The sequence below is a fragment of the Ovis canadensis genome, chromosome 24 (assembly GCF_042477335.2).
Source record: "Ovis canadensis isolate MfBH-ARS-UI-01 breed Bighorn chromosome 24, ARS-UI_OviCan_v2, whole genome shotgun sequence".
NCBI classification, from domain to species: domain Eukaryota; kingdom Metazoa; phylum Chordata; class Mammalia; order Artiodactyla; family Bovidae; genus Ovis; species Ovis canadensis.
Window position 1 is genome coordinate 45,634,116 of NC_091268.1, and position 12,325 is coordinate 45,646,440.

The 12,325-nt window shown below is 39.2% G+C and overlaps 1 protein-coding gene across 2 annotated transcripts in view; it reads right to left on the reverse strand.

Moving 5' to 3' along the window:
* Nucleotides 1-12,325, reverse strand: part of AUTS2 (activator of transcription and developmental regulator AUTS2) — a 1,204,224-nt gene that overhangs the window by 665,060 nt on the left and 526,839 nt on the right. For both annotated transcript variants that reach the window (XM_069570963.1, XM_069570962.1), the window contains exon 4: nucleotides 693-728. In XM_069570963.1, coding sequence (XP_069427064.1) covers nucleotides 693-728 — 36 coding nt within the window. The remainder of the gene's footprint in view (nucleotides 1-692; nucleotides 729-12,325) is intronic.

The window sequence follows — 12,325 nt, forward strand, 5'->3', positions numbered from 1 at the left end:
AGCATTACTGAATCCAAGAAGGATAATTTAGCTATAGATAAAAGGCATGGAAGTGACAATTTCTTCATGAATGAGAAATACTGGGATAAGCCCTGAGGTGTATCACCATCCACACACTTCCCAAAGGACAGAGAATAAGGTCTTAAAATAAAATAATACATCTATAGTCAATAAAATGAGGAGTTTGATGACTGGTGGAAAAAAAATCTAAAGGCCACCTACTCAGACTGTGAGAGAAAGCATACAGCCACCTCTCAAAAAAATTAAAATATGGCAATTCATTGTATAAGTGGGGCAGTTCTTCAAGGGATCTTAAAGAACATGTATACCTCATTGCATAAATTGAATTCCATCTTCCACTTGACCATTTCCACTTGACACTTCTCACTAAAAAACCAATTTTTCAGGAAAGGTGGCACAGGCCAACCATGATTCCCTGTATCTCCTTACTCTGCCAGGTGAGGGGCAAACGTCCTGGGTGCTAGGAACCAGACTTGTGAACCCTAGTGCCCAGCTGGCGATATATTTTAAAAATAAAACAACTCTTAGTTAAAAGATGGACATCAGTCTGCTCTTCAGGACTGAGAGGGAATTTCTTGGACTTTTTTTTTTCACATCCTAATGAGTATATATTACACAAGAAAATGAATGCCAGCGCAAGGCACACATGTGGAAGTTGAGATAAAACTTACGAAGTAGCCTGTTCCCAAGCTGGAAGGAGCTGAACTCTGCAAGAAAGCATAAAAACAAAGTGGAAAATCAGCAATGGTTTTTAACACGTTCCAATCCACACAGCTCATTACCAGTTCTTCGCAGGCTTTTCATCACGACACCACATTGCCTGTGTACGCAGCCCCTTGTCATCTGCTACTGATACAAACACCGTGTTGCTTAATTTTCCCCTTTACATCTCTCAACAACTCAGAGATGCTAACGTGCTATTTACTGAATTCCAAGCTTCTGCGGTGGACGTAATTGCCAATTTATTTGACAGGCAGCTGGGTAATGAATTAATGATGGCATTTCGCCCTGCACTGAGACTAAACAGACACGCATCAGCCTGCCTCCCTGACTTGCTGACATTCAATGCCCTGGTCTCAAGCTACTCAGTTTTGTGGCCGCAAAGGGGCAGCAAGAGGAAAGAGCCCAGACTGACTTGAAAATAAAAAGCCCAGTGGGTTTGGATGACTTTTCCAGTGTGTGACCTACTTGCCAGCTTATTCCCTCAAGGCACCAGTTAGTACACACAGAGCGCTTTTCAAAACTGAGACATTTTGTAAACATAATTAGTAGACTAAAATGCAAAGAATGTGTGGGTAAAGGGAAGTAGTGAAAAGCACCATTCTTCTAAAGGTTTTAGTCACGAAAGTTATCAGTTTAGGCTTCCACAGTTCTCACACATAAGGAATTAAAAAACAGTGATGCTGAAATGCACCTGGGACATCACTTCATAGGGGAACGAGACCCAAAAAAGAACTTGGACTGAATTTTAAACTTGTCCGTTTGTGTTGTTTTTTCCCCCTAAAACCTCTCATTACAAATTCTTTAATTTGCAGTGTCCTCTTTATGAACGAGAGAGGCCCCAGAGAAGCTTGAAACAAAAAGAACACTAACACTGAGACAGTCCTCAGGTCTCAGCGAGGAATCCTTGTACCAGCGAGGCCTCTCCCTGCCAGGCTTGGACCGGTTGTTACACCTTCCACCTACAGGGAATGGACTTCCACGGTGATGCAACAGTTACTTGGGCAACCTCTAACTGTTCTACCTAAATGCCTTGTCCCTGCTCTGCAAACCACAGGTAGCAGGTACCATCTGCTTGACTCATCCTGGTTTCCCTAGCACTTAGCTCAACGCCTTGCACATAGGAGGCATTTAGTAAGTATTAGTTGAATTAATGTATAGATAAATCAATGAATATTCAGACTGTATGGGGAGGGGACTCAAGTGAACTTAACACCTCCAAAAGTCCTATCTCCAAATATAGATATGATTCTTGATTTTATACCAGTTTGAAAAGGAAATAACGGTGCTGTAAGTCCAAAGAGCATCTGCATCAAACGAGGACATGATGCTCCAGGGCATTCCTAAATGCAGCACCTGGAGCAAAACTTTCTTCCCCTCAGTGCTCCAGACAGGCTTGGGGGAATAAAGAACCTAGATATGTGATCCTGGATACTGGATTTTCAAAAACCTTGCTGCATTTGTGATCCTATAAACGGTACATAGGGAGAGCAACAGTAGTCATGGAGACGGCTCCTCAGAGCAATGATTAGCCATGTGATGGCATCACCTGTTTCCAGCACCCACCACCCCCACCCACCGCGGAACACAGGAAGGCAAAAGCCAAGTTAGATCTCCACCAGCCTGGAGTCGTGCCCCTGGGAGGCAAACTCATTTTAGAATGAATTACTCAGAGAGAGCATCGGATTTGTTTATTTCAGTGTTTTTTCCCCCTTTCTGCAAATGTATTTTATCCCAGAAGCGGAAGGACCCCTTCAAGCCCACCTCCCCACCCCCACATACATATCATCTTATTGTATACCAAGAAAATGACATCCTTCAGGTCCCGGGAAGCTCTGTTATACTCATTTTGCATATATATTGTACATTACTCAGGGAGCTGGGTGGAGAAGAGAGCTTTGTTGTGCATATTTGTTCTGGCTATTGTTTATGCAGGTCTGACTGAATGAGGGAACAGTGGGTATCATTTCAATTTCTGATGTCAACATCAAATTACTTATTTAATTTCATGCCTGGCGAAGCATTGTATAGCTACACGCAGAATCATTTCACTTCATTTGTTATGCTGTGTTTTCGTGGCGATTGGCTTGCCTTCCAACTGACAGCTTTAATTACGACATGAATTTGATTGCACTGCCGAGGAATTAACATAATGCAACAAAGCATTTAAGAACCCTGCCTTACAACACCCCCATCACATACACACGCATGCACACACGCACAAGCACAGACAGATACATGAAGGAACAGACACAAGATCCTCATGTACATTAAAGGTCCACTGGAGTTTCAACGTTTGCTAGAAAGCATATAGAACCAGAGAGCCAGAGGCTACCCACATTTGGACTCACAATTTGTGTGTGTGTGTGGCATTCAGCTATAATTTCTGGACCTAGCAGAAAAGTTCATAGAAAAACTCTTCTAAGCTACTTTGCCAAATGTCCATGGCGTTGACATTTCCTCCCCTCTAACTCCTTTCTCCACTATATTTTTCTTGGCCGATTGCCAGCTCCCTTCAATCATTGCTGGAAAACTTGAACAGAAACGTTTCTGAAATAAAGTGATTTCTCCTTGGTCCAGTTCTATAAGCCCAAGAATCTACTAAGGCACTGTGTTCAGTGGGATGCTATTCCTGGTCCTCACCATCAGACAGAGGTATACCAGAAGTTCTATGACCAGCAACAGGGCAGAGTCAGGGTTTCAATGACAGCTCAGGTCACATACCACATGCCTCAGGCCTTGCTAACCAGAAGTCCAGAAAAGTCTCTGCCATTTATACTTAAATCTAAGTATATATTTAAAAGCTGAAAATATTTGATAGTTTTAACATTTTTCCAAGTCACAAATTCCATGAACAACTGAAACCATGGGCAACAATAGATTATGCTACATTGTTATGTTAGCAGGCAATGGCACCCCACTCCAGTACTCTTGCCTGGAAAATCCCATGGGTGGCGGAGCCTGGTAGGCTGCAGTCCATGGGGTCGCTATGAGTCAGACACGACTGAGTGACTTCACTTTCACGCATTGGAGAAGGAAATGGCAACCCACACCAGTGTTCTTGCCTGGAGAATCCCAGGGACGGGGGAGCCTGGTGGGCTGCCGTCTATGGGGTCGCACAGAGTCGGACACGACTGAAGCGACTTAGCAGCAGCAGCAGTTGTGTTAGTAGCTCAGTTGTGTCCAACTCTTTGTGACCCCAAGGAATGTGGTCCCACCAGATTCCTCTGTCCATGGGATTTTCCAGGCAAGAGTGGGTTGCCATTCCCTTCTCCAGGGGGTCTTCCCAACCCAGGGATTGTAGGCAGATTCTTTACCACCTGAGCCACCAGGAAAGTCCCAGATTATGCTATAAGAATGAAATAAGTATTTAAAAACAGCTTTTTTACTGTTAGAAATGTTTTATGTTTCTATAGCTATTTGTTTACAAATGTGCATCTAGGGATTATTATTGTTTTCTCATGTTCAGGAGACAGACACCATGAAGGAAGGGCTCAGGAAAGCAGATAGGTGGTGATGTCCTGACCACTGAACCATTTGATGAAATCAAGTTGAATTTTAACTTTCTGTGCTTCCCCAATTTATAATGAGAGGAAGGGGCTTCCATTTTGGTTGCTTGGACAGAGACTGCATACATTGTCCAAACTATATAGCAAAAGTGGCCACAGAATCTAAAAAAGGGTGTAAGTCAAAATGAGGCTTGAAAAACTCCGTTTTTTTTTTAATGCAATACATAAAAGCATGCTTGAATTTAAAAGCATTTGAAGTCACATCATATACACACGTTTAGGCAAATATGTTTGTTGAATAATGAAAAAGACTTATTTCTTTAAGAAATTATTTCTTTAAGTGATAGAGTTGCCAATTCATTCATATTTTCTCTGTATTAGGTAGAAATGAGAGGTATAGAGAGACGGAGAAAACAGAGTAAGAAAGTATTCAGTGGTTTCCACGAGAAGACAAGAATATGAAGAAATTCCAGACAGTTGGCTATCAGATATGTGATTTCCAGGCTCATTATAAGCTATCTCCTGTTTAACAAGGTCTTTTCTTTCTTTCTTTTTTTTTTTTTTCCCAGATTTGACCACTGCTCCAGCAATCTCTGCAAATTACCTACCTCGAATTCATTAAGTTGTAAAGAAGAGCTTTCTTACAAACACACTCTAGCTCAATCTCCAAGCTACATGGGCTGCAGGAATAGTAATGGGATGCATAGTTGAAAGACATTTTCCAGGAAGGAGAATGCTGCTGCTGACATTCAAGTCTGCCAGTAGATATTCATTAAATGCATGCTCATTCTGCTCCTCTCATTGCCCCCCACCTGACTTTCTTTCCATCTCTGTCACTAAGCTCTTATTGAAGCTACTCATTAAACCCATGAAGTTAACATTTCTGTTTTAACATCTTACCTAAAACAAGGGATTTAAAAAATCAGTTACCCATCTAAAATAGATGTACTCCTTTCATTAGAGATCTACACAGAGAGGCCATGGCTACTATTACGCTCCCAAAGCATGTGATGGATGTGTGCTTCATCCCAGAGGAAAATGTAAGCTCTGACCCTAGGGCTAATTTAAATACAGTATTTTAAAATTCTTCCAAATTATCATGTGTGATAATCCCTGCCTATCCACCCTCATGTTATACTTTTTCTTCTTGGGATTGAAAAGTAGAAGGATCATGCTAAGAATCACTTGGCCAAGTGTATTTCTTACAAAGGTCACAAGACGAGCTCATTTGTTTTCTGTAGTGTTTTAGAAAACAAGGAAAATTAAAAGAACCTAAAATTTTAATCCTAAGAAATGTGCCTTGGAGATAAAGATTACTGATAACTTACAGAGATGCAAAATATATATAAATAGAGAAATGAGCCATTAGTGGAAGTAAAAATGTGGGCACAACTTGAAAAAACATCAGAGGTGGAAACGGTCACTTCCAAATTCAATTTTCAATCTGTTACAATCCATTTCAAGTTGTTACCAGCTCTCATCTCTATTCAGCAGCCTCTGGCTTTCCCCGCTAATTTCATTCTTGCTCTCATTTTTATCTGCAGTTATTCACATAAAAGGAAAAGTAAACTTTTAAAGTAAAAATTATAACATTCCTTCTAACACCTTTGAGAGGCTTTTTAAATACTTACTTATATGGTAGGCTAAATAGTGTCCCACTAAAATTACAGGGCCTTCTTGGAACCTAAGAATGTGATTGTGAGGGTTAATTTTATGCATCGACTTAATTGTGCCGCTGGGTAACCAGACAGATATCTGCTCAAATGTTAGTCTGGGTGTTACTCTGAAGGTGTTTTTGGATGAGTTTAACATTTAAACCAACAGGATGAGTAAAGCATACTGTAAGTAAAACATAATGTAAGTGGGCCTCATCCAATCAGTTTCATAGAACAAAAGGGATGGCTGTACTCAAATTAAGAGGGAATTCCCTTGACTCAGCCTTCAAAGTGAAACAGTTTCTCCCCCTCCCCCTTTCAGGCTCAGACAGACTGACACACAGACTTTTCTGGTGCCAAGCTTTCCAGTCTTTCTGGTTCTCAGACTTTGGGGCTCAGACTGGAACTAACCATCAGCTCTCCTGGGTCTCCAGCTTGCTGACTGCACATTTTGAAACTTGTGAACCTCCATAACTGTTCAAGTCTATACATTTTATTGGCTCTGCTTCTGTTGAGAAACCTGACTGATATAAATGACCTTGTTTGGAAATAGGGACTTTGCAGGTGCAATTAAGTTGAGGTCATACTGGATTTAGGTAGAACCTAAATCCAATGACTGCTCTCCTTATAAGGAAATCAGATGTATGGAGCTACAAAGAGAGTAAAAGCCCATGTGAATAGAGGCACACATTGAAGTGATGTGGTTATAAGCCAAGTATCATCAAGGATTGTAAGAAGCAACCAGAACCCAGTATAGCAAAGGAAGGACTCCTTTCTGAGACTTTAGAGAAATCATGGCCCTGCCAACACTTAATGCCGGAACTTCAGCCTTAAAAACTACAAGATGATAATAAATTTATTGTTTTAAGTTTCCTGGTTTGTGATCATGCATTACAGTCACCCAGGAAACTAAGAGAGTTTATAGCCTCCTTACTATGAACTAGAAAATATCATGTGATCAGTTCCTGAATACATTCCCTCTGCTCTAGCCACAAAGGTCTCCCCTACCCCTCACGTTTAAATATGTCAGGCTTACTCCTGAGTCAAGGCCATGATCTTGTCACTTATCTTGCCTAAACGTTCTTCCCTCTTTTCGTCATTCAGGCTTCAGTTTAAACATCACCAGAACAAAAAGGACTAATTCAATGACTCCAGTTAAAGTGGCAACACCCTGCCAGCCCCCACTACTGCTTTGTCTACTTCATAAAATGTATTACATGAAAAATTATGTTATCGTTTGCTCTCAGGTTTGCTGTTTGCCTCCCTCAACAGAGTAGAAGCTTCACTAAGCCAAAGGTTTCATCTTGTTCCCCATTCAACCTCGAGTGTCCAGAACTACACCTGACACTTAGAAGGTATTAGATAAATATTCCTGGACAACTGAAATACTGGCATATTCAAGAAAACACATAAAAATATGATACAGGAAATGCAAAAGACATAAACAAAATGGTAGGGAAAATGAAAATAAGGAAAAAACAGAAAAAGAAAAGAAAGGAGAAACAGAATACCAAGAGTCTGTAACAGGTCTGGATTAGATTTTCTACTTAAATACACAGAAGTTCATTGATGGTTTCGACTATGACTGTTTCTTCCTTAATAGTACCTAGTAAACCTGGCAATAAAGGTTTGGGTACTGGGTGGGAAGAAAGGAGGCTAGGACAGATGCTTGCATAGATGGATGGGTGTTGGGACAGTGAGATAAGACAAACCAATAGAAACCCCGAAACCTGGGAGATTCGCGAGAGGAGAAGCAGCAGAAAAAATGCATCAACTGTGGTACTAAATGGACTAAAGAGCTACAGAACAGTAAGATTAGAGAATTGTATTGCATAATAGTTACGAGAATTCCCCTTTCACCTAACTTGAAATGTTTCAATTCTTTTAACATCTTGAATATTTTAAAAGTATGAAATATTTGTCTGCCTTTTCACAATTAAAATCCTGACCCCAAATTCTTTCAGAGATGAATTAGTCACATCCATGTAGTTATCTGAATAAAGCATTAAAGGAGTTTATTTCCACAGGGTGGTGGCAGGAAGAGTCTGCCAGAAGTGAAATTGGGCTACAGAAGGAAAAAAATAAAAGCACTCCAGAAGAAACAAGCAGAAGGTACAAACCATAGGGAAGCAGAGGCAGAAAGGGAGGATGAAGAGGTAGCTTCATACATCCTAGTGGAAGATTCTGCTAATAGCCCCAGGAGTGTGGAACTTCGTCCGCAGGATCTTAAACAAGACGGTTTAATAGCGAGTTCTGACTCTCAGAAAAACAACTGTTGGGACTTATCCAGTCCAGTGGCAGGAATCCATTTCCTCAAGGAAGGGGGCTCAAGTTCAATCCCTGATTAGGGAACTAGATCCCACATGTATGACTAAGACTTTGCATGCCAAAACCAAGCTCTGGTGCAGCCAAATAAAGAAAATAAGTAAATAAACATTTTTAAAAAACAACAAGTGTGGAAGCTTTGTAGAATAACAGGGCAAAGGAAAGAGAGGTGGGTCAGATTCTATCATTGGGAGGCCACAGGAATCATCTATGTAAGAAATGATAAGGGCATTTGAACATCAGTCATATAAAGGCGAAGATAATCATAGCCAAATGCTTCCTGAGAAATAGAGTGACTACGTAAACAGGTTAACTAAGAGGAAGAAAAAGAGTTCAAATTTGAAGGTAATAGCTCTGAGATCCAGTATAGATAGGGAAATAAAAGAGTTCAGGTTTGAGAAAACAGAGTATAAGGAGGATTTTATTTGAGAGGAAAATGGTGTTTGTCATGATTGAGACAAGCAGGTGTTGTGGAACTGATAGCTACAAGGGAATTGAAATCAGAAAGTTTAGAAAAGGCTCCTATGGTAAGTATAAATCTGATGTAAAAGAAGGGAATAAATATTTTTGAGCACAGTGAATGTGCCAAGAACTGTTAAAGTAATTCAAACACATGGTACCAGGCAATTTTTAAAAGAAACCTTACAAGGTAGATGAAATGACCGCCATTTTGCCGCATAAGAAACCAAGGCTTGGAAAGATCAAGTTTTTTGCTCAAGGTCACATGGATAATAAACAGCAAACTAGCTATTAAAACTTGGTCTGTTTGTAACAAATGCCCATGATCACTTCAAAATTTGAGGTTTTGTTCTATGTATTAAGTCTTTAAGTAAGTTTATCTCAAGACTTTTGACAACTTCCTCAGTTAAAAAATTCTGTTTAAGTTTAGAAGCAATACTTTCCCTTCTGAATAACTCATCATGAATATTTATATAGTCAATTATTCCCCTTAACTTTTTCCTTAGTGACTAATCTAAACAAGTTACTGTTTCTCCTTGATGTGGACAATGTGATAGTCCCTGTAGACTATTATTCCCTCCTGGCAATGTACTGTGGGGATACATAATTTGGGAAAGCTAAGCACATTTGGTTTCTGAGCTTTACCCATGAGTCAAATTCTCCAGCCACACTGGAATTCTTATTTCTTAATCTTTTTGCCTGTCCAATTGAAAAACAAAAAAAAGAAAGCTGGAATAACATAGTTATCTTGATTAGAGGCACTTGAGGTAAGTCTCAACTTTCAAAGCTTCTAAAAATATCATTCAAGAGAGTGGAAAACTGAAAGAGAATTTCATCTCAGCTTAAAGTCTAGAGTGGGCATTGTAAACTAACAGGGATTGAATTCACTCTCCCACTTAAAGTAACTAAAACAACTAGACAACATGTGTGGAAAAAAAAAAAACTTTTTAAGAAACTGGGCAATAGGAGTGTAATGATCTTAGAAAGACAGAAAGAAAACAAAATAATTCTTACAACTGCCCTAGCATAGTCCCTGGAGAGAGTTTTCATTCCATAGTAGGGTGGCTAGGGGTAAACCAGGTGGATCCCAGAAGAATCCCTGAGTTGAGAACGCAGAGTTGACAGTCAGCCAAGTCAGCTGAAATTTGCAAAGCAGAGGATGGGAGAAAAGGCAGGTTCACTGTGAAAGAAGCAGGAAACCAGGAGACATCTTTCCTCTGGTCATCACCGGAGTCCGTATCAGCACATCCATGCGACAAAAGTACCCAAGGGAAGGGGAATGATCACCGGAAGGAGCAGGTAGAATGACTGTCAGAGTCACAGAGGGCAGCGGAAAACTGGCACTCCCACCGGCCAGAGTGGAAAAATCTTGTTCACATCAGGAATTAGGCAGACTCTTCAGCACTAGGGAAAAACAAGCTTTGTCCTAAAGGTTGTTCTGGATGTTCTACCCAGAAAAGCATAAAAGCAAACCTCAGAAGAAATAAAAATATTATTTCCAAGTGGCATAATTGTATCCCAGAAAAAAGCTCAAGAATATTTATGAAAACCAAAAATATCCAGCACTCATCAAAAACAAAAAAATTCCCAATATTTGGCATCTTAAAAAAAACAGCCAGCCACAGACACAAGCCAGAAAATACAATCCATAATGAGGAAAAAAACCAATCAATAGAAACAGACTCAAAAATTACAAGATGCCACAGTTAGTAGAATATGAACATTGAAACAGCGATAACTATTTTCCACATGTTCAAGAAAGTAATGAAAGCATAAACATGGTGAGGAGCAACAAGGAGGTATTTTAGGAAACAAAAACTAGTAGTGGTCTTTGACTCTATCTCCTCATTTTCTGATAATCATTAAAGTAATTAATTACTAGTTCTCCTTTAAAAAATAAAAAGGAAGTATCTTTATTCTTTAAAATATCATGGGGGTAGACATTGCCCTCATACCCAAAAGAGTCATTTTGTGACTTGACTTGTCAAAGGCACTCATCTCAAAGACTTTAGATTGCAATGGCCCTGAGGTAAGGCTCTGCAACCTCACAACCATTCATGTGAAGGAAATAAGTGACTGGAGGTTTGGAAACATTTCACTGAAAGTCACCTACTTCTTTTTCTTCCCTTTTCTTTTTTCATGCGTGTCATTTCCCCTTCTTTCATCTTTTAATAGTGCTGCCAGTAGTATGAATTTTAAGCAACATAAACCCAAAGTATATCACAGACTAACCTGACACAAGACTGACAGGATTGTTACAGCCCTAGTATTTTTTTGAAATTTTTTACTATGGTAAATATATATATATATATATATGTATATATAAAATAAAATGCAATATTTCAACTTATTTTAAATGTACAATTCAGTGCAAACTATCTATTTCCACAACTATTTTGTCACCACAAACAGAAACTTTGTTACAGTTAAACCATAACTCTCATCTTCCACACTTCCCTACCCCTACCACAGGTCCCTGGAAACTCCCATTCTACTTTTTGCCTCTAGGAACTTGCATATTCTAGATACTTCACATAAGAGGCATCAGAAAATATTTGTCTTTTTCTGTCTAGATTCTTCCACTGAGTATAATGTTTTCAAGACTTGAACTTCACTTTTTTATGACTAACACTCCCATGTCCATATATGCCACTTTTTGTTCATCCATTTACCTGCTGATGAACTCTAGGGATGTTTACATCTTTTGGTTACTATGAATGAGGCTGCAGTGAAACCTGGCAGATAAGTATCTCTTTGAGGACCTGGTGTCTGGGTATATACCTAAAAGGAGGATTGGTGGCATGTATGGTGATTCTGTTTAGCTTTTTGAGGAATGTCAAGCTGCTTTCCACAGCGGATTCATCATTTTATATTTCCACCAGCATGTACGAGGGTTTCAACTTCTCTAAATTCCTGCCAACATTTGCTATTTTCCTTTCTTCAAAGTATAACTATCCTACTAGCTGTCAAGTAATATCTCATCCTGATTTTGATTTGCATTTCCCCAATCACTATAATGATGAGCATCTTTCATGGGCTTACTGGTTATTTGTGTATTTTCTTTGCATAAATATCTGCTTAAGTTCTTTGCCCATTATTGAATTCAGTTGTCTTTTTGTTGTAGTCTTTACAAATTCTGGATATTAAACATTTATCAATTATATGATTTTCAAATATTTTCTTCCCATTCTTTGGGGTTTTTTTTTTTTTCATTTTCCTGATAATACCAATTGATGCACAGAAGTTTTTAATTTGATGAAGTCCAACTTATGTATTTTCTCTCTAGCTACTTGTGCTTTTGATGTCATATCTAAAAATCCACTGCAGATTCAAGGTCATGAAGATCTACACACATTTTCCTGTAAGAATTTTATGGCTCTAGCCCTTACATTTAGGTCACTTATTCATTTTGAGTTAATTTTTGTTCATGGTGTGAGGTAGGGGTCCAAATTCATTCTTTTCAATGGAAAAATCCAGTTGTTCCAGCACCATTTGTTGAAGAGAAAATTCTTTCCCAATTAAATGGATATTAAACTCATGTTAAAAATTACTTTGCTATAGATGTAAGAGTTTATTTATGAACTTTGAATTCTATCCCACTGATCCATATGCTTACACTAACTCTAGTACCACACA